This window comes from Saccostrea echinata, unplaced genomic scaffold (genome assembly GCF_033153115.1).
Source record: "Saccostrea echinata isolate AGI-Se365-2 ecotype Australia unplaced genomic scaffold, CSIRO_AGI_Sech_v1 ptg000012l, whole genome shotgun sequence".
Taxonomy (NCBI): Eukaryota; Metazoa; Mollusca; class Bivalvia; order Ostreida; family Ostreidae; genus Saccostrea; species Saccostrea echinata.
Genome location: NW_026889761.1, coordinates 15,902,702 through 15,925,767, shown reverse-complemented (window position 1 = coordinate 15,925,767; position 23,066 = coordinate 15,902,702). Strand labels below are relative to the sequence as shown.

Genomic DNA, 23,066 nt, shown 5'->3' with positions numbered 1-23,066 from the left:
CACGATATATGATGTATAGCCATAAAATTCCAAAATGACGACATGGTGATCTACTTTTTGTTTCCCCCAAGCTGCATCAACTAATCAAGTTTGGTGGTTCTATGCCTCACAGCGTTAAAGATATTACCCAGAAAGAAAAAAAACTAACTGATGGGCAGATAGACGGTTGGATGAAGCCTACATAACATAGTATGACCCGTCAAAAGGAGGATATTCTTTAAAAAAAAAAACTCTAAAGAGTTTTGTACATGTTTATTTTAACAGTAATTTACAAATAAATATAGTTAACAAATCAGACCAAATGCTTCTGATGGATTAATTTGTCAATCAAACTTAACAGAATTAATCACTTAAGAACAACTGCAAGCAACCAATTAACTACTCATCCTTATTTACAAATATTGGTTGGGTTTATCATAAATAATGGTATTAATGGTACACTACATCTACACTTAAAAGAAAACGAATTATACATCAAGATCTTTTTTTCACTACACCATCCCAAGAAAAGAAACTTCAAATGAAATGTTATACTTCAAAGTTTCACAAATGATACAGAAGTCTATTGATATAAGAACCTCGTAAGATAACATTACATTGCATATCATCATTACAATTGCGGAAATTACAGTACATTAATTTAAGCTGGTCCCCAATCCAATCACACTAAACTGGTGTTCCTATCACTTGGCGTCCGTTTCTTCCTCTTCTAATTGTTGTAGAATCTCATTCTCAATGTCAGCATCATCCACATTATCATCCACCATTTCGTAGTCTTGTAGTTCTTGTTGTAAATCCTTCTCCCATTGTGGAATGCCGTCCGTATCTGTGGAAGAAAGGATTACTCAACTTTACTCAGTAGTAAAACGCCAAGTCACATTTGTACATCAAATATTTGAAAAGTAGGAATGATGATTTTTTTTTTATTCTCTAGATGATGGGTTAGTAACCATTTTGTCATTCGGGATAAGTTTTATAAGAATATGCAGACTATATGTTCGGTATACATTTTCTAAATACATACATTGAAAATATTAAAGTGTCCATGCAACACTTAGTAGTGGCTTTTATATATATATATATATCCAGGAAAAAACTGAACAATATTATCTAATGTGACGGTCAAGATAAAATTGAGGGGAAAAAATAATTAAACTTTTAAGATGTGTTTAATTTTTATTGAAAGTACCAGATATGCAGCACAAAATTTTCCCGTCAACATTTTTTTAATTCAAACCAATACTGCAATTGGAAAGAGACTTTTTGGTCCAATAATATACATAGTTCAGACTGAATTAAATACTACTACATCTAAACAAAAACAACGGCTGAGGTAAGAAAGCATTACCTACTGAAGGATTGTTATGAGAAATTAAAGTTTAAAATATAACACAACACTTAAATACACCCTATATCCTTTCCATCAACTTAAATTTCAATTCTTCGTCTAATTTTAAAATCAATCACGAATATCAATAATCTTCTTAAGCATACACATCACTAGTACATATCAGTAAGGTAAACACTAAATAATAAATATATATGTTATCACTGTTGAAAGTTAGGTGCGTTTAGTAAGTTGAGCAGAATATTGGTTTATCGTATCAATGCTACTCAAATTATAATAAATACTGTATACAGGAATATTTTCGCCCCTTTTGCCCTTATCACATGTGGGCGAAATTAAAACGGGGCGAATTCAAACAACACAGTATAACTTTTCTTTAACAGAACTGTGACAGGGCGAATTTAAAACGGGGCAAAATTGTTTGCGAGTGTGAAAGGGCAGAAATATCAAAGGGCGAAAATAACCCTGTATACAGTAACAAAATTGCCTAACTACGATGAGGTGTATATACAAGGATACAAAGCACGAGGTGTATAAAAAGCAAGGATACAAAGCAGCATGCACTGGTTCTTACTGGGGTCTAGATCTTTTTCATAACAGACTTTCCAGTAGTTCCTTTCATAGGGTTTACGGCCAGATCTCTCCTCCCCTTTAAATTATAAAAAAAATATGAATCCCCCAACTGGAAAAGGGGAATAGGAAATGGCCCTCCTTAAAATATCTGTTTCTAGTTTACATGCACAAAAGGTCATGACATATGCCAGCTCTACATGCAAATGAAAGCATACAGTAGAATAAAAGAACAGATCCAAGGAAAATAACGTAAGAAGGCTTTTAAAAACATAAAACAGAAGGAAATTTTTGTATGTCAATTCTCATTACAAGTTCCTTTTTTTTAACACTTGTAAGCCTAAAAAGCTTCAAAACTTTTCTTTGTATCTCAAGAATTTCCTTAATGTCATTTTTATGTTGACATTATGCACAGATTTATCAGATAAGGAAGATTTATGTACAATTTTAAAATGTGTATTGTTAGATGTTTGATAAACTGCATCAACGTGGATGAATTTCTAGTATTAGTAAGTGCAAAATAAAGCGATAATGATATTGAGGAACTGAAATGGCAATTTTATGCTTTTCTAATCAAGAGACCATTCATGAATTGCATTCTTAATTTGCAGTATCATGTCTTATACAAGATTTTCCCCACTAAAGGATATTTTTTATCTTTTAAGAATGATTCGACAGTTTAAACAGAAATGGGATATCAAATTACTCTAATAATTACCTATTATTCGGGCAGAAATATTGTTTGGAATGATTATATTATCTAATGTCATGAAACTAGGAAAAAAAGATGAAAGTTATAATATTAAGCTTGTTCATTTGTCATTTAAATCTATACAAAGTATCTATTGTTTCCCTGCTAATCATTGTAAGCTTTTGTAACAGCTTGAGGCTGACTCGAAACATATGAAGTATTAAGGGAGGGGGCATAGGAATGGAATTATCCATAATACATGTATAACTGGTTTGAGAATAACTTTGCATAAATTCTATTTCTATCTGGTATTAATATGCATAAAAAAGCAAACTGAACAGATGTTAAGATGAATCCAAAATACAATGAACCTGTATGAATAAATCACAAATCTTAAAAATAAAATGCATGTTAACTACGCATATTTAAAACGGAGTGTGAGAAACTACGCAACATAGATGACATTAGATAACCTTTATCTTAAAAGATTTATTATTATCTTAAGGTCACCAAAACATATTTATATTTTAATTTTATTGAGTAAAAAAAACAAGTCACGGATCAACGATGACAGAGGATGAATAATAGGGACTTATCTATAGATAGGGTCGTCGTTGTTTAGCCAACAAAAAGTTTGCAGTGTGCAATATAAATGTACTTAATTATAAGTATGGATATTCGTCCTTTATCTGTTCCGCCATTTACAAATGAACATATTTCTGTTGAACTACTTCCACAAAGATTTTAACACTATCAATACATAGTCAAATTCCAAAAATAAAGTCTTGCTATAATTGGCAAGAAAAGATCAAAAGGAACATAAGCTGCATTGATAAATCCAGTAAGACACAGAACATACCCGGTAGGTCATGCATCCGTTCAAACCACAAAACTGTATATAAAACAAGTACCTTCTTCCTTCTCTGTTTTGGTTTCTGATTTATTATCTTCCACCCCTAACATCTGCATCTCCTTCTTCAGATCTTCCTGGCTGATTTCATCCCCCTGGAAGCTGTCACTGACGAACTCGTTCTCATTAGGACTACTAGGAGCAAAGTCTTCCTCCCTTGATCCGTTATCCGTTTTCTTAGATAGTTCTGCAAATTTTAAGGAGGAAAATTGTAACTTTAAAAAAAAGAAAAAAGAAAAAAAAGAAGGTTATCATGCTGTTTTTATTTCACTTACATCACAGGGCTTACTTACTTAAAAACATACAAGACACCTAAAAAACCTGCGTATGTTTTAAAAAAAAACCCCAAAAACTTTTATGCTAGAAAACAAGTCCCGTTGTCTCTAAATGAGAATGCAAATATAGTGAATTAAATGAGTGAAAAAAGTGAATTAATAATAGATAATTAGAAAAAAAACCTCTTTAATATATTTCTTCGTCTGGGAAATGTACCATTGAGAGTTTCAGTAAAAGTAATGAAAACTTGTAATTCATACAACGCCTTTTTGAAACAACCGAGGTATAAGCTTTTTCTCAAGTATTTCAGCTTTATGAGATATTCGTTTATGCCTTAAAGAACCAAACAATCTTAATACATGCCCAATTTACAAATTATTTCAAATAATTCAACTACTTGTTTTTTTCCAAACACAAGTTACAAGCAGTAAGATAAATATAAATATCAATTATTTTATTGAAACAGATTACAGACTACGATAAATATAAATCGTTAAGACCAGTGAAGTTACATTTGGCAACTTGCCAATTAGAAAGTATGTCATGTCCTGTTATTGTCGGTTATAGGTCGATCGAGAATCATTTTCCAGTTGAAATCCACTTGGGCTAGGTGAAAAATCGATATGAATACCATCCCCTATTTATTTATAGAAAACACCACATCCGTCCTTGAATTAATTGTATTCAGAAATAGCTATCTATTATCATTTGAAATAACTTCTTTTAAATCAAATAAAAGCAGGGTCAAGAATGTATAAATAGATACCGAAATTGACAGGGTATGCATATTTTTTTGGCATGTATCCAATTTCAACAATATCTGGTGCCAATCATGAGACTTAATCTGAATGTGTTCGGACGTCAAAACAATATTACATAATCTCATAATGCTTAAAAATACTCAATGGCTCTATCAAATATTATGAACTTTGCTTCCAATGCAGTACAAAAATTGTATAATCTAAATAACTTATTTTCAACACCGTGAACTCGTGTATTATGAGATCTAAAACAATGTCAATTTGCTTATAAAAAAGGATAAGATATATCTAATTTTTAATTCAATCCTCTATTATACCATATATCATTTCGGTTCCGAAAATCATTCAAACAAAAAGTGAAAACATCTCAACGTCTAAGTAAGAAAAAAAAAGGATGTTTTGATTCTCAGATATGACAAGAAGTATTCCACAAACGATATTAACAACCGCAAATAGTAAAATATATGGGATAGTAAACTGAAAAAAAGACATATATAAAAAACTGAACATTCAAGCAATAATCATTTCTCTTTAAATTAAGCTTAATATATATGACAAAGAACACATGGTAAATTGTTATTATTATCCGTTGAAAAATTAGCCATGATAACATAGAACAAACTAGTGTCTAGACATATGCAATATCCAATTGCAAAAATATTTCGAGATCGAAGAAGGTCATTTATGAATTGATTGTCTTGCTGTAAAACGCAGATAACTTTCAAGTAAACAGATAACACAGTGGGGTAAATGAGATCTTGCCACGTGACCCCATTTTTCAGGTGAAATGTAAGGTAACAAGGTAAATAATCCTTGCATGAATATAAAGCTTTATAGAGTTTACAATAGGTCACTTAATAACTTCATCTGGGTCATTTCAATCTAAAAACGAGGTCTACCTCCTCGGCTGACTGAGTTTAAAATTTGTAAACAAGCAGGAATGTTAAACAGACCCACTGATTATCGCAGTTGTCAAACACAATCTTGTAACAATGCCAACAAAATTCTCAAGGTTCTTTCACTTAGTGTTAGCATTATACTGTGTACTTGATCATAAGCAGATGCGACAATGAAATTTCAACCCAGTACTTATTTATAAAAGAACACTGGTTCATTATTTGTGTTGGGTTGGGATATCATTTGGAGTCAGCTATCCGAGTACAGTACTAATCTTGACCAGCAGGTCGTAACTGTTCCTTTATCTTCGCAAATTTAAGATGAAATTTCATTAAGGCCGGTTTACACGGTAAAGCAAGCTGTATAAACCTTGTCATATACATCAAAATGCTACCGTGTGTACGGGGCTATTACACGGAATTTAAACCTTCCCGGAGTCCTATATTCCACGCGTTCGAATAGAGCGTGTCTCTATTCTGTACAGCAAGTCGTATGAGACTCTCTATCTTTGGCCAATCAGTGGTCTGGGATTTGGGTGATCTATTTATGCTTTACTGACCAATTCAATATTTTAAAAGAATATTTCAACATTTTTATACGTTATGGCTTGTTCAAATTTAAAATGTAATTTTTTTTAACATTTTGCTGAATAAATTTGAAACAAATCGTATCAAATAATTAAGAGCGAATATCAATCTTTCAATGCTAAAATCTTAGTTTAAAATTGATGTTTTGAAGATCCATCAAATAAATTTTGGTGTAGCATTCCTTCTTAAATATATTTCAAATAGACGATTAATTTTATATTTGACCGGTGGTCAAAAAATTTACGCAGTGTAAGAGTAAATCGTTCTGCTGCTGAAATTGAATTTCTCATTAATGTGTCCCGCTTCTTTATAAATGACATATATCCATTCGCAGAAAATTTCTAGAATTTAAAAAGTGGTTCTGATATGCACCATAGTGATCACTCCCCTCCCGATCCATTGTCTGACCCGTGGCCTTCCTCTAGATCTTCTTTGCTGGTACAACAGCGAGTGGAAATGAAATTATCAAAATGCACATTAAGATAACTATCTTCCTGTCCTTCCATGTTAACAAAATGACTGAAAAAAAAAACTGTACTTCTTCAAAGGGGCGTTTTGTTTGTTTAAATAATAAAAGAGTGGAATGTAAACCTGTTTTACCGTGTAGACATATAAGGAATATATAACAAAAGTTGTAAACGACAAGTTGTATACGACAGGTATTACCGTGTAAACCGGCCTTTACCATGCAATGAAGTGCGAACTGTTCAAGTTTTTCACACAGCGTTTAATTAAATGTTTACAGTATATGGCTTTTATTTGTCAGGCTAATCATCACATCATATAAGATGGTAAGCCAAAACAAAAAGAATTACTATTTGTTTTAACAGGAATGGATAAAAAAAAACTTTAAGAAAAAAATCCTTTTGTTTCCAAAATGGCATCTTCGCTAGCCAAGGTTGACGATACGCCCTTCTTTTTTCACATGAAAAGAGAATAGGAGCGGATCGATACCCTTGGCTAGCGAAAATGCCAAAATGGATTCAGAAATCTACACATTTAATGTATTCCGGTAGGTACTCTCAACATTCGCCAGTTTCCTCACCCTGAAACCAATAAAGATTGACCGAACTAATAACAACAGATTGAAAAGTACAGAATCGTATATACTTGTTACATTATCACGAGGTGTCTGGTTCTAAAAGTACTTTTCTGCAGCATCCTTAATGTTAACAAAAATGCACTTTATTAATGCAGTTTCCTCGATTGTTTTTTTTTTTAAATAAAGAAATATCCATAATCTGCTTACATTGTATGAAATGAGGGAAAAGAAAATGCAGTATTTTCAATGAAATAAATGAATTAATACTTCAAGTATACACTACATGGTAACAGTCATATCAATTTCAAGTTATAATTCAAATGTTAAAGTTTCAAAGGAAATTATCTGATATCTCTACCATGCAACCCCTGTTGTAATCTATAAATACAAGTAGTATAAAACACTGAAAATAAAATAGTTTGACAAGGATGTTCTTTTTCTCTGAAAGAAAAAATACTGACACCAATCGTGATTGGCCGAACTCATTAACAGACTGAAAAGTACAAATCTGTATATTCCTTACATAATCAAGACCTGAAAAAAAAATGATGAATAAGAAAAAATTCAATCTTTAATAATGATAAATAAATAAACAACTCAAACAAATGTATTTCAAGAAAAGCCAACAGAATAAATTGAAAATGAAGTTTCATGATAAAACCAAATGTTAAAATCAATAAGTTTTCATCACGTAACCCATAGATCTGTAAACAGTGGCGGATCATATTTCCCAACCCACATTATTGTAAGAGGAATAACCTCTTCGCTATATATCGGTGGTGATGAAGGAAAATAAAATAATGTTACAAGGTTGTTCTAGATTGTCTCAGAACACAAAAAAACAAATGGCTAGCAGCCAATAGTAAGAGGGATGTGGGTGTAAGATTTTAACAGACTTATGCCAATCTTTTTGCAAATTGGTTGGAATATGGAAACACATTTCAATAAATCGTCAGGAAGCGAAGTGAAACACTCTGGGCGATGACCTCATCACAAAAACAGACAAAGACGACACGGAAATTATGTCAATCACGGCTGTAAATTACGTAATATTTTGCAACTTAAGCGTCTACTGTGTGCACTATTCGCGTCGTCGTCTCCAATATAATCATTGCTGTGTGTTAGCCAACACCAGCATTTAATTTCTGTCTGTTTAATTAGGGTTCTTGAGATCAATGCTTCTCTCTCTCTGGATATGAGATGAAGCTATCACAAACTGCAGACTTCATCCAAATGGGTTGAATCAAAATAAAATGAAAGCACATTGTTTCCGGTTGCACGTAACGCAATACAAGAAGTCAAGGACACAGACGCCGGCATTGATGTCTCTTTTTATGGTTATCAAATTTCTATAAATTCAATAAAATGTTGTTTTTTTCTCAACAAAAATTTCAATAGGATAAAATTTTGGGGAAAAATTAAAGAAAACTTTAGAAATTCTAACTTTAATATATTAAGCTGCTCTTAGAAACATACTGGATGCATTCCATTCGGTTTTCGGGCATATTTCCCCCAAAATGATGTTGCCACATTGAGATAAGAATTGGGAGTGGACTGAAACGGCCGAAACAGGTAGTTTTCCGGTCCCTCGGGATTAGAAAATGCTGCATTAGGAATATAATCATAATGACCGTGAAGGAAAAGATCCTGTCAATTTTGTAATCTTAGCTTTACAACTCAAAAATGATTCACAAACTGAACTATAATTACAAAATAAAAGCAGAGAAAATTGGAGGTAGAAAATTTTCCACAAATCAATACAAACGATGTTTTAATGCATAGGAAAATTAGGAAGCAATTGGGACATGTTAGACACCCTGCGATGTAAATAATATGTTTTTGACAATATCTGGACCCAGAAAAATCAATATCTGTAACACATGTTGCTTAAAACTGCATGTGACAAATTAGTCATCATCACATGATTTATTCAAATGAATCATGTACTGTGAGCAAAATTAATTCTCTATTATTCTTCTAAATATAATCTCACATTTTCCTAAAAGAGCACATCAAATCAAAATTATCATCCGATTTTCAATATTTTAGTGCACAGTCGTAAATACAAATCTTCATTCATTAGATATTATGAGGACTCCATTGCTTCAACTGTTTAATGAAAGCAATCAAAATTCATTACATTACGAGAAATGAAAAAGTTTTCAAGATACTGTAATTATAGACTTAATATAAAAATATATATACTAGTATATATAAATGCAAGTAGAATTCGCATCTTTACACATGAAGATGTTCCTAACAGCGAAAAAGGACCTTCATTATGTAGCGCCCTTTCTACCCTACGTCCACAAATCTCGTAAACAAATTTGATTGATGATCAGCACATACGACATTCCACCCTTAACTTCCGGTACCGTATCATTACAGAACTTTACGAAACATAAAAACCTGTTTACAACTTGTATATACGCCTCAATGAAACATAAGGTCTGGTTTTCATACATAATTCAAATAACAAAACATTTATTTTGTGGATTGAAAACAAAGTCAGAAACGACAACATATCATTCTAGAGAGAACGAGGAAGCGCTGCACATATAGTGACTAAATATCGTATTCGTTGTAAATTTATTCCAGAGCAGTACATAGAAGCAAGGAAGAGAATAGACAAAAGGAAACAGAAATCACTGGGGGGGGGGGGGGGCTAGGGGGGCTAAAAGTCGTAATCACCTGTAGTTTTAGTGAATAAAAAATGCAATCAACGGATACAACAAGACAACAAGTAACCTGGACTTATATCATAAAATGATATCAGTAAACCACAGAATTTAATTTACCTTTTTAAAACCCTTTTACTCATTTAGAAAAAATACTGCTCACATACATGTACGTGCTCAATACATGCAGAATTCTCGTAAGTTATGCTAATGCAATATAACAAAAGCTCTCTGGAGTCTAATCTAAAAAAATTGAACGTCCTTATTTCCATTGGCACCTCTGTTATCATTCTGGCCTTGTCACAATTTGTTTAAAAGAAGTACAAACAACTGTTATCAAAAAATGCGTGCTTGTTACATAATATTTGTGAGATAGAAAACCTTGGTTGTATAATTATTTTTTTTTTTAAATTTCATCCTATAATTACACTTAAGTCAGATAATTTACTCAAAAGAAAACTTCAAGTAAATGTTTTATGAGAATTTAAAAAAAATACCATTCTTCCTTCAAGATTTGATGAAGGTAAAAAGTTTTTGTAACAAATTCACACAAATATTCATATATTCAAAACTCAGATAAAAAGGATAAAATAAAAATATAATCTTGTTTTACTTTTTTCCCTTTGTTTTATACACAGTGATATAGTAAGTATTTAAATCCTTAAGTCACATTATTTAAACATACAAACTGATGATTGAAAAATCAAAATGAACCTGACTAAATGTAGTTCTATATACATGTCTAAAATAGCTGTTTTATTGTATGAAATTAGAATTTCCATCATTCAAAGTAATTAAGTTTGGTAAATACATTATCATATAATTAAGATATTTTCATCATTTTTAAAATGTATTACGATTTTCTGAAGAACTAGTTTTTCAATAGGAGTCCAGTTGCAAACTAGTCTACTCTTGAATCCTTTTTATGAATTAAAACATCCCTATTGGACTTCTGGAAGTTGAAAAATTCCAAATATCTCTCTGTATAGACATGTACTTTATACCTCCTTTTTTATATTTTTGGATGAATTCATAGAGGCAGGTCTTTTTGTACAAGCAATTTGAATAAGGTGCCATTTTATCTTTTGGTAAATGCGAAGCTGCAATAAGCTTATTTCTAAGGATTTTTTTTCTACTCACAGAATTGTTTAAATAAAATAGTCTAAGCACCCGTTTCATGGTTATGATGCTACCACTGCATCTTTAGCTGTATTAAATGGTGATATGTATTAAATCAGGGTAATGGGCATTAAAAAGTTTTTTTTCATGAAGACACCCAAAGAAACAATCTCTGTTGAGGGGACACTTACTAATTAATTGGTTGTTGTTGGGAGTTGAAGTTAAGCAATAAAGTTTTAAGTGTTTGAAATACAACACCAGATAAAGTGTCCCACCCAATCTTGTCAATCTTTTTCTTTTTTTAATTTCAATACTGGAGACTCCCTACACTTAACAAAAAATCTCAAGCATTGGGCAGATCCCTATTATTTTAAAATTATAAATACATAAATTATTATTAATTATCTTAAAATACATTAATTATATAGGATATCATTTAATGCAATTTAAAATCAGAATGATTTTTTTATTTCACAAATTGTAGTTACCAAATAGGACTTGAAAATAATACATGATTAAATAACATGAAAAACACTTGCAATCACCCCTAAAAAAAGAATATTTTACGAATATTTTAGCAGCATATTTCAAAAATATTTTGGCAATTGAATTTCTAAATTTTGGAATGTTGGGTACATCTCAAAGATTCGTTACTTATATTTCAAAATAATTTATACATGGATAATATATATTTTAAATGTTATACATGGGTGAGTATCACTTTTTACACAGTCTGGAAACATAAAAAAGCTTCAGAACACAGGGAGGTATGTAGAAAACCAAATGTCTACAATAAGTTTTACAAATATTTACCTCTTAGTGAAAAAATGAAAGAAAGATCAGTGGGTTTGAGCTTTTATGAAGATGGTACAAGGTGCATAACTCCATTTTAAATACAAGAATTAGCAGTTATCATGCTCCCTGTATCTTCCATATATACTACCCTAAACAGACCCTGACACCCCCCCCAAAATCCCATACCCCCTCCCCCCCTAGAGAAAAAAATCAAATACCATTTTAACCCCCCCCCCCCCAATCCATTTAACCACACACACACTTTTAAAAGAACAAATCAAATGTGCCCCCCCCCAAACCTATGTGCCCCCCCCCCCCAAAAAAAAATGTGACCCCCTTCCCCCCAAATTTATCCCATGTAAAGTCAAACAGAGAGAAAAAAAACAATTGAAATGGTATAGAAATCAAACATCTGATTTTGACATAAGGTGGAAGCTTCCAAGTTTTGAATATCAAACCTGTTGGTCTAATATTTTGGCTTGCTTTCCTTCCAACCTCTGATATCATACAGACATGATTTCTACTTCCACATCATGTCTTTTATCACAAACCTTGACTCCCTTTTGAAGACCCTGATGATCCATCATCTCTGATATAAAGATACATGATTTCTACTTTGCCATAATGACCTTGGAACACTAACCTTGACTTCCTGTTGATGACCTTCGAGATCCATCGCTGGACTTGCTTTCACCTGTGCTCCCTGTAACAATGCCAAAGGTCAATTAAACTTGTATTATTTGATCAATAAAAAACATGAAGGCTGATTTTAATGTAAATTGTAAGACAACATTCCAAAAACTGAAAAAAATCTATTTTCATTAAACAATTCTTAAACAATTATTAAATATGGTTAACTTAAGTACATTGTATTAGTTTAGCTGTAATATGAACATATAGATATGCAGTTTTTGAAATTCAAATTTTCAATCTGACAATTTTAAATATGATTATCATAGAATTCCTTTATAATGTAGCTTTAAATTTAGCTAAACATGTGTATTTATTACTTAAGAATTTCAGTTAAATTATTTTTTTTTGTTTGGTTTTTCCTTCTTCCTCTAAAAAAGTTAAATCTCAGGGAAAGATCTCTCTTTACAAATATCTAACATCCAGTGAAAATTAGCAAAAATAAATAAACCACAAGATTATTTCATCAAGAGCATATTCTTATGCAATTCCCATTAACATGGCTTGCTAGGTTTCTGTTTAAGTATTATTTAATAAGCATTGAATAATTAATTATTCTTCTATTTTTGGCACATTAACAAAGCTGTAAATTACAGGTATGCATACAAATTTAATAACTGTACATAAGTATGAAGAATTGTATGCATATCTGTGTAATGTATGGTATGAATACTCCAAAAAAATTCTTTTACAGTGCATTACTTTAAATGTTTATCTTTTTTAACACTTAACATTTTAAAACTGTTTTAAATCTATTTTTATTTACAAAAACATCTATCACTGCTACATGTACGTCACAATTCCTTTTTCATTGACACTTGAAATACATTTAGTTTATTAGACTTTTATTAAAAAAATACTTGGAAAAACCCTACAGTGTTGCAAGATATGAAAGAAAATATCAGCAATTACAGTTATGAAGGCAGAATGCTCTAATTATTTGTTCAACTGAATGTAAACTGAGAAAAGTTACAATAGTTTCAAATGTAATCCATACACAGTACACTTTACACATGAAAGTACCTGTGTTCTTAAATTAAGTTCATGTATTTAACAAAATTCAAACCTGTTTCTTGTGCAAGGGAGGTAAGCTGTGTGGATTGCTTTATGAGAGACACTCGGTAAAAATAGTTCCTCCAGAACGCCTCCTCTTTGATTCTGAAATTAATTAATCATCAGGTCAAAGCATAAAAAAGATAACAATGGATATTTTTGTATATTTTGCATCAACCTAATGCAAATGGACTGAAAAAATCGAAACCATTTCAGGCACATTGAGTCATATTTTGTATACAAAATGATTGAAATGCAAGATTTTACTTGAATATGGAGAAATGTGCCATAAAATGTTTACAAGTACATGTTAAGTAATCTCCATAGAAGGTATGATTTTTTTTAGATACACCTTAAATACACATTTAGAGCATTACAGTTAACAAATAGATAAAACTTTTATATGAAGGAGAAGGAAGATTTTACACAAAATCATTCTCAAGTAAACAATGCAACATTGTCAAATGCTTTTAAATATATGATAATATTATACTTTCATGTAAATTAGTTGAATCTGATTCGTCGATAAACATTTGTTAAAAAACACTATTACCCGCTGAATAATGAAGCCACGCCCACCAGCGTAGCAACAGTTAACATTGCTTGACGACGGGTGTTATTCCAAAAAATATTGACTGCGCAGAATTCATGCGCGCAAGGTTCACTGTAATATGTATTTGTATAAAACATTCAGTATAATATAATAAATACTGCATGTAGTTGAGTGTAACATTGAAAATTTTCACTCCTCGAAAACCATTGTCAACCTCGGCTGCGCCTCGGTTGACAATGGTTTTCTTGTGGTGAAAATTTTCAATGTTACACTCAACTACATGCAGTATTTATATAATATCACAGTGTTGAATAAAATCATTCTGTATAACATTGCCCTTTTCTATTAAAGTTTATGTACTTTTAGTATAATTCTATAATTTCTGTATAAAGTATACTAATATCTACATTTGTTTTTTTTTTCATCTCTGCTTCAAATTTTCAAAGTAACTCCCAATTATATTAAATATTTATGTAACGATACATACTGTTTTGGAACCAATTCAAATCTCATTTTATTAAGGTTTTCATCCTCTTGTAAAGTTGCCATGGCAATAGGAAACATGCTTTCAAAGTCAAACTGAAACTGTACACCTCCTGGTGGATTTCTGAGGAAATTTCTTTTGTCCTGTCATAGAAATAGAAGTGAGTGTAAGACTTTTCTCTTGCCCTGTCTTAAAAACAAGTCTGTAAGACTATTCCTTTGTCCTGACACAGAAATACAATTCAGTGAGAGTTTCCCTTGTTCTGACATAGAAATACAAGATAAGAGTTTTCCCTTGTCCCGACATTGAAATACAAATTAGCGCGAGTTTTCTTTTGTTTTCCTGTCATAGAAATACAAGTTAGACTTTTCCCTTGGTCTGTCTTAGAAATACAAGTCCCTCAGAATTTTCCCTTGTCATCATAGAAATACGAGTCAGATTTTCCCTCATCCTGCCTTAAATATACAAGTCAGAGTTTTCCCTTGGCCTGATATAGAAATACAAGTCAGTTAGAACTCTCCCCTTGTCCTGACATAGAAATACAAATCGGTCAGAGTTTTTCCTTGACCTGGCATACCGGTAGAAATACAAATCAGTAAGAATTTCTCTTGTCTTAACATAGAAATACAAGTGAATGAGAGTTTTCTTTTGTTTTATCCTGTCATAAAAATATAAGTTAGTAAGACTTTTTCCTTGTCCTGCCTTAGAAATACAAGTTTGTGAGAGTTTACCCTTATCCTGACTTCAAAATCAGTTTTGTCCTTTCATAGAAATGTGAAGTCAGTAAGAGTTTTTGGCTCACCAAGGAATGCTTTGAAAAGAAGACCAAAATTTGAAAAGTTAACAGATGCACAACAGATGACAGGTGATCAGAAAAGCTAACTTCAACCTTCCTCAAGTTACCTATAACTCAGAATTATGCTTGTCCTATCATAGAAGTACAAGTCAACAACAAAATTCCTATTATATTGTATTGTTATTGAAATACAATTAGGTTTCTCATGTTCTGCTATAGAAAACAAACAAATGAAGAAATTCCTTTTCTTGTTATGCAGTTACATGTATAAGCAAATGATGAAAGAGCTAGGTTCTCCTGAGCACAAAATGTCCTTGTCAATACATGTATCATATCAATTTATCATTAATCACTCTACATTCAATATCTAATAACAATATGATTTTGTTGTCTAATTATTAAAATGAGTAAAGTAACTTTCCCATTTTTACTTAATTTGAGAACAGAACATGTGAAATTGTAAGATTTTAAAATGTGTTGATTTTTTCATTTTATGAATTTTCCAAAAAATACCAATAATTTATACATGTACTGCTCTGTTTCAACAAATTAAGCATAACCACAACTCTAAATTCACAAGTATATGGACATGTATAGGTACAAATGATGTTTGTTACATGTTTTGGATCAATGTTGAGCTCTTATTTGAATCCATAATGGAGTTTTCTCAATTAACATGATTGATACACTAGTTTTCTAGAATATTGTAAATTCATAGGTCCAATACGTAACTCTTACATTTGTTTTATACACAATCAAAACAAGAAGTCTCTAGGATTTATAAATACTTGATACTGGAGACAGGGTGCCCATTATTTAATTAGTATACTGACAAGGCTGTATTGTGCATAAAATGAACCTACATGTAGATGTTTTTGGTCTACAAGCTCAAGCCAAAAGACTTATATCCATCTTTTACATTAGAATCATACAGCTGTGCTGGAGATAGAGCAGGGTTGTCCCTAAGAATTGAAATAATGGGGACATTTAAAAAGTAAAAGAGGGTTTGGGGTTCCTCCCCTGACAGTGGGTTGAGGGGGGAATACCAGAATAACCTGGGGTTTATGTTATTATAGGTGGGGAAATTCCCCGGCCCGGGGTCTTAGGGACAACCCTGTAGAGAGTCAGAGACTGACAGAGTGAGGAGACCTGAACTAGACAAGTAGGATGTCAAAAAATGGATTTATAGCCTGTGAAAGAACTATGATCTGTGCCTTCATGCTCTCCTGCTCATTGTAACCCACCCAGGGAGGCACTGAAATATAGACTTAGAGTCAGACCCGTGATAGAGCTAGGATCTGTGCCTTCATGATCTCCTCTTCCTTGTAACCCACCAAGGGAAGCAATGAATAATATAGACTTATAGAGTGTCTGACCTGTGATAGAGCTACATGTAGGATCTGTGCCTTCATGATCTCCTCTTTATTGTAACCCACCCAGGGATGCACTGAAATATAGACTGATAGAGAGTCTGACCTGTGACAGAGCTAGGATCTGTGCCTTAATACTCTCTTCTTCATTGTAAGCAACCCAGGGAGGCACTGAAATATAGACTTATAGAGAGTCTGACCTGTGACAGAGCTAGGATCTGTGCCTTCATGCTTTCCTCTTCATTGTATCCCACCCAGGGAGGCACTGCTGCCTCGGCCTGTTTGGATTTCTCCTTCTTTTCTGTTACAAACTTTTCTTGTTCCTTGCTGAAATCTCCCAGAAATGTCTGAAAATTGAGGGTATTATATGACATGTTAGAATAACTTTTAATGCCATTTTAGCATACAAAATATTTTAACATTGTTTCTACTAAGTGTCAAAATATTTCTACTTGCTCAATAACACATGGTTCAAATTATCGATGAAACTTTCAATTGAAAACAAGAGGCCCATGGGCCACATCGCTCACCTGAACACAATGGCTAGGAAAAAGCACAAATCAATTCAGTATTGAAAAGTTTACATGGGGGGGGGGGGGCTTGAATTTTAAACTACCTAAGGATGCTTCCATATCAATATAACAAATGGCTTTGCTGTTCTTGAGTAAAAGATTTTTAAAAGATTTTTTCCTATATATATTCCTTTGTAAAAATTTGATACCCCATTGTGGCCCCTCCCAACCCCCAGGGGTAATCAGTGGAACAAAATTTAATCTACACTACCCAATGATGCTTCCATATCAATATGACTAAACATGGCTTTGCTGTTCTTGAGACAAAGATTTTTTCCTTTATATTCTTATGTAAAACTTAGATCCCCCATTCTGACCCCACCCTACCCCTGGAGGTCATGATTTGAACAAACTTGAATCTACAATACCTGAGAATGCTTCCATTTCAATATGACCAAACATGGCTTTGCTGTTCTTGAGAGAAGATTTTTAAAGTTTTTTCCTATATTTCTATGTAAAACTTTGACCCCCCCTTGTGGCCCCACCCAAACCCCAGGGGTCATGTTTTGAACAAACTTAAAAATCTACACTATCTGAGGGTGCTTACATATCAATATGACTAAGCAATGTTTTGCTGTTCTTGAGAGGAAGATTTTTAAAGTTTTTTTCCAATATATTCCTATGTAAAACTTTGAACCCCCATTGTGGCCCCACCCAAACCCCAGGGGTCATGATTTGAACAAACTTAAAAATCTACACTATCTGAGGATGCTTACTTATCAATATGACTAAGCAATGTTTTGCTGTTCTTGAGAAGAAGATTTTTAAAGATTTTTTCCTATATATTTCTATGCAAAACTTTGAACCCCCATTGTGACCCTACCCTACCCCAGGGGGTCATGATTTGAACAAACTTGAATCTACATTATCTGAGGATGCTTCCATATCAATATGACTAAACAAGACTTTGCTGTTCTTGAGAAGATGATTTTTAAAGTTTTTCCCTATATATTCCAATGTAAAACTTTGATCCCCCATTGTGGCCAGACTCTAACCCCAGGGGTCATGATTTGAACAAACTTGAATCTACAATACCTGAGGATACTTCTATATTAATATGACAAATCATGGCTTTGTTGTTCTTGAGAAGAAGATTTTTAAAGATATTTTCCTATATATATCTATGTAAAACTTTGATCCCCCATTGTGGCCAGACTCTAACCCCAGGGGTCATGATTTGAACAAACTTGAATCTACAATACCTGGGGATGCTTCCATATCAATACAACAAATAATGGCTTTGCTGTTCTTGAGAAGAAGATTTTAAAAGTTTTTCCTATATATATTCCTATAGAGAAATTTGATCCCCCACTGATGCCCTACCCCCAGGGGTCATGATTTGAACAAACTTGAATCTACACTATATAACAAAGGTTTCCTATAAGTTTCAACTTTTTTGGGCCATTGGTTCTGGAGAAGAAGATTTTTAAAATATGCCACCAAATTTTCACTATTTCTGAATTACCTCCCCTTGAATGAGGGCATGACCCTTCATTTGAACAAAATTGAATCCCCTTCACCCAAGGATGCTTTGTGGCAAGTTTGGTTAAAATTGGCCCAGTGGATCTGGAGAAGAAGTTGGAAATGTGAAAAGTTTACAGACCGACAGACAGACAGACAGACGGACTACAGACAAAATGTGATCAGAAAAGCTCACTTGAGCTTTCAGCTCAGGTGAGCTAACTAGATATTTTCTCATATGTTCATTATTAATCTAAGAGAATATACTAGTCTTTATTTCAAGTCATACATGTACCACAATATTAATAAAACTTCCAATGAAGAGATTTTTAGTCCCATAATGGAGTTGTTTTAAAAAAATGGTAACATTTTTTTTTACAAAATGATAAAACTGATCTGTGCCTGTTTATCTTTGCTAGCCTACCTTTTCTTCCACCTCTTTGCTAATCTGCTTTGCTTTTTCCACTACCGTTTTTCCTGCTGTTTTACTAAAGGAATACAGGTAACCTAAAATGAAATAACCAGCAAATATACCTGCCAGGTAACATGGTAAGCTACACAATATGATTCATTCTATGTACATTTCAGACCAGAACATTAGAATCTCATTAAGAGTACTAGTGTAAGGAAATAAAATTTAATCAAAAATGAAAAATAGTCCTAATTTGATTAGCTGTTTCTTCTCTATTGCATCTTTTTCAAGGAGGTAGGTATATCAAGAATGCTAATCAGATGGGTTCAATGATAAAAAAAAATGCATGTCAACAAAAAAACAAAGTCACAAAATAGTAACATTTATAAAGTAGACCTGTTGTAACAGGTATGCTCGTCATGTAACTTAACTTTACAGCACCTATTTCTGATAGACATGAATCCCAGTCTACCAAGCACCCGTACTCCCAAGGACCCATACAATATACAACCCGGACCAGAAACATTGATTCACTTAAAGACTGATTGGTTGCTAAATGTCTAAGGAGGTTTTTTCATAGATGAGTAAAACCATCTATTAGTTTAGTTTCTAAAGCACTGATGTGGTTTGCAGAGGTTCCTAATTCACCATAAATTAATCTCAGTGAGATCCGTAGAGACTAAACATTTTGGTCTGGTATCTCTACGGATCTCAGACCAGTATCACATAATCTCATTCGGGGTCTCGTGCCCGGACTATGTGAAGAGTTCCAGTAATAGTCTGCTTCAAATACTTTGTACTATGGTTCATTTCTATAGGAAAAATTAGTAGAATGAAGTATTTGAGGCAGACTACTGCTGGAACTCTTCAGCATCGGAGGTTTAAACGAATAGCTTATTGCTATGAAAAATCAACAACTTTATATTTTGATGGATTTAAACCTTTCAGAGATAAGAAACGAAAGTTTTATGGTGATAGGGAATTAAAAGGATGTCCAAAGCAAAAAGTTGAAGCGGACAGCCAATTCATTTCAGCCCGTATTAATCGAAACAAGCGGTCGAAGTCCGGGCACGAAACCCCGATTGAGATTATGTGATACTGGTCTGAGATCCGTAGAGACACCAGACCAAAATTTTTAGTCTCTACGGATCTCACTGAGATTAACCATAAAGAGCTAGGTTCACTTTATGCATAAAATGGCCCTGTAGATATACCAATTTATTGACTTACACTTTATGTTCCTTTTTAAACATCAAGACAAAGTAGGGACTTAGTGCTTTCATTTCCTATTAAAAATTTTCTCCTTAAAGCCAAGGTCTTGGAAAACAGGCTTCATGGAATTGCAATGTTCTTGAATTTTAAGGAAAACAAGTATCTTTGAGTACTTTCACAGAAAAGAAACAATATGAGCGCACTCTCTGATCTAAAAAATAAAACATGTTTTGTAATCCTCAGGAATAGTTCTATCATTTAATAGTTGCATATTTTAGACCAGAGGTTGCGCTCTATATTAAATATCGAAAAATAGCTTTAAAAATTGGTTGTTTTTGTAGAATTTTTCAGCATATGAGGAAAATGACGCATTTCATGACGTCATAATGCATTGGCTATCCAGAAAATTACGTCATTTTTGATAGATATGCAGTCATCAAAGGTCTAAATGATATTTAATGCATTGTCAACTAAAACCAAACAGTTTCAGTTTTGCTGAAATTCAAAGGGCCAAAAAATGCCCTATGTGAACCTTGTTCTTTCCCACACACAGGAAATTATCAAGGTACATGTATTAGAAATACATTTACTGTACTTGTAGCTATAGGAATAAGCTTTAGTTTGATTTCCTATTTTTTGTGCTGTATAATGTCTGAAGGAAATGATTTTTTGTGATTGTTAAGATAGCACAATTTTCAACAACAACAAAAACAAAAAAATGAATGCACTGAAACATTAAAAAAAAAAAGACAGGGAAAATAATTTTGTATACATTAAAAGCTACAACACATACAAGAAACAATTTGTGCAACAATATCAGAAACATTGATTTTCATGTTCAATTTGATTTTATTTCTGATATGTCTTACTACCTGAACAAACCAGGATAAGTCATCACTATCATCCACGAATTTATACATGTACGTCATGCATGACTGAGTGTGGTCTGCTTAATGTAAACAAAGGCTTCCAGGTACACAGGATTTTACTGACATAAAATTTCATAGCAGATAATCCATAGAGGGAGATGATAACTTGTAAGTTAAATATAGTCGTGACTTCACAGAAGTTTTCAACTTTTGTGTTGACATGTTTGAAAAGAAGAATGATTAAACCTCCAGGGTAGACAGACATCTCGGCCCAACGACACCTCGGCCCGTGACGTCTGACACCTCGGCCCTGACAGGTCGGCCCAAGATTATTGACACATCGGCCCATATAAAAGACACCTCGGCCCAAGCGAAATTTCATGATGGAAAAAATTAATCCATTTTCTGAATTGTTATTATTATCGATGTAATTATTCTTTTTGACGGTTAAATGATTTTTAAAAAAAAAAAAAAGTCAAGGGGGGAGGGGGGGTCTATAATAGAAAATTGGTTCACTTCCCTAAGCAAATCAGATCAGCACGTTAACTAACATAGATCTATCTCTTGTGGAAAATCCCCAATGTATACACTTAAGTGAAACTATGAAATATATCAACATTCTTATGATCTTGACTTTCTATAAGAAATACCGGAATTTTATCGTTTCATTTTGCATTACTTCTCTGACGATCTGAAACATCTGAGATGGGTTGATAATTCATGAAAAGATATATATGGACTTCATTTAAACTGCACTGGAGACTCCCAAAGGATGCGCCGCGGCATCTTGTTTGTTTGTCTGTTAGCACTTTTAAAATTATAATTGTCTTTTTATTCCTTGATGATCGTCAATCATGTAGCACGTGGAAGGTCTTTTTAGTACTAAAAATAATCTTGACTGTTTACTTTTTTCGGTCAAAATTTTATTGACATCGCAGATTGGAAATATATAATGCTTTCTAATAAAAGTTTGCATGGGCCGAGGTGTCTTATGTATGGACCGAAGTGTCTTAAATTTTGGGCCGATCAGTCAAGGCCGAGGTGTCATTGGGCCAAGATGTCAATGGGCCGAGGTGTCGTTGGGCCGAGGTGTCTGACATTCAACCTCCAGGACCCTGATAGACTGATAGTCTCAAAGACATCTTTCACAAGGCAAAGTACACAATTTAAATGTGATGAAAAACGTATATGTACCTCACAATATCTATTGTTGTTAATAAAAGAGCTAGATGTATAATCAAATTAATAAAAACAGGATTAGTGTGCAAGAGGTTAATGTCCTAATTTCATAACACCACAGCTGTGGACATGTATAAAATACTTACTCCCCCATTGTTTCGCTGTGTTGATTGCAGCAGTTGACGCCTCCTCCAACTTCTTTTCTAGGGATTCCTCCTCCTCCTGGCCACCTGTCTCTGGTGAGTTATCGGACTTCGGTTCAGAATCTTTTGTTTGTTCAGTCTTCTCAGATGAGGGGTCTTTTTGTTTGGCCTCCTCTTCTGACAAGCTCTTGTTCTCTTTCTCCTCCGCTTCTTTGTTATTCACAACCCCAAACCAGCTACTGACAGAGCTAAACATTGCTCCGTTTGAAGGTTTGCCAATTAGAAGTTTGTGCGCAGTCTTTAAGTCTGTGTTTTGATTTTTTCACATTAAGCAGTGTTTCCGGAAGTGATGTATGTTTATAAATATTTTCTTCTTAATCATTTTGACGTTTAGATTCGTTTCAAGATAACGCATCCAATCTCTATTCGAATTCAATAATTTTTAGCTAAGAATGTTTCATGTTAAAAAAATACAGTTCAAATTAAATATGATATATTTTTGATATTTTGGGAAATGAATGTAACAATTCATTAAAAAACTACAGGGGAAATACCAGATTTGAACATTAATTAAGGTACGGGTTAATGAATGAGAATC

At 33.0% G+C, this 23,066-nt stretch overlaps 1 protein-coding gene across 2 annotated transcripts; it reads right to left on the bottom strand.

The window, feature by feature from the left end:
- Window positions 1-237: 237 nt before the first annotated feature.
- LOC133185424 (synapse-associated protein 1-like) lies at window positions 238-22,835 on the bottom strand. 2 transcript variants are annotated; one of them, XM_061320618.1, is made up of 9 exons: window positions 22,472-22,835; window positions 19,078-19,160; window positions 16,821-16,967; window positions 14,458-14,597; window positions 13,431-13,522; window positions 12,318-12,377; window positions 3,521-3,706; window positions 1,923-1,997; window positions 238-826 (listed from the first exon to the last, which is right to left on the bottom strand). In XM_061320618.1, exons 1-9 carry the CDS (start codon window positions 22,722-22,724, stop codon window positions 684-686), a joined length of 1,179 nt encoding a protein of 392 aa, XP_061176602.1. In that variant the 5' UTR covers window positions 22,725-22,835; the 3' UTR covers window positions 238-683. The 2 variants fall into 2 exon arrangements, with proteins under 2 accessions (XP_061176602.1, XP_061176603.1); XM_061320619.1 differs by lacking the exon at window positions 1,923-1,997 and having other exon boundaries at window positions 22,472-22,834.
- Between the last annotated feature and the right edge of the window lie 231 nt (window positions 22,836-23,066).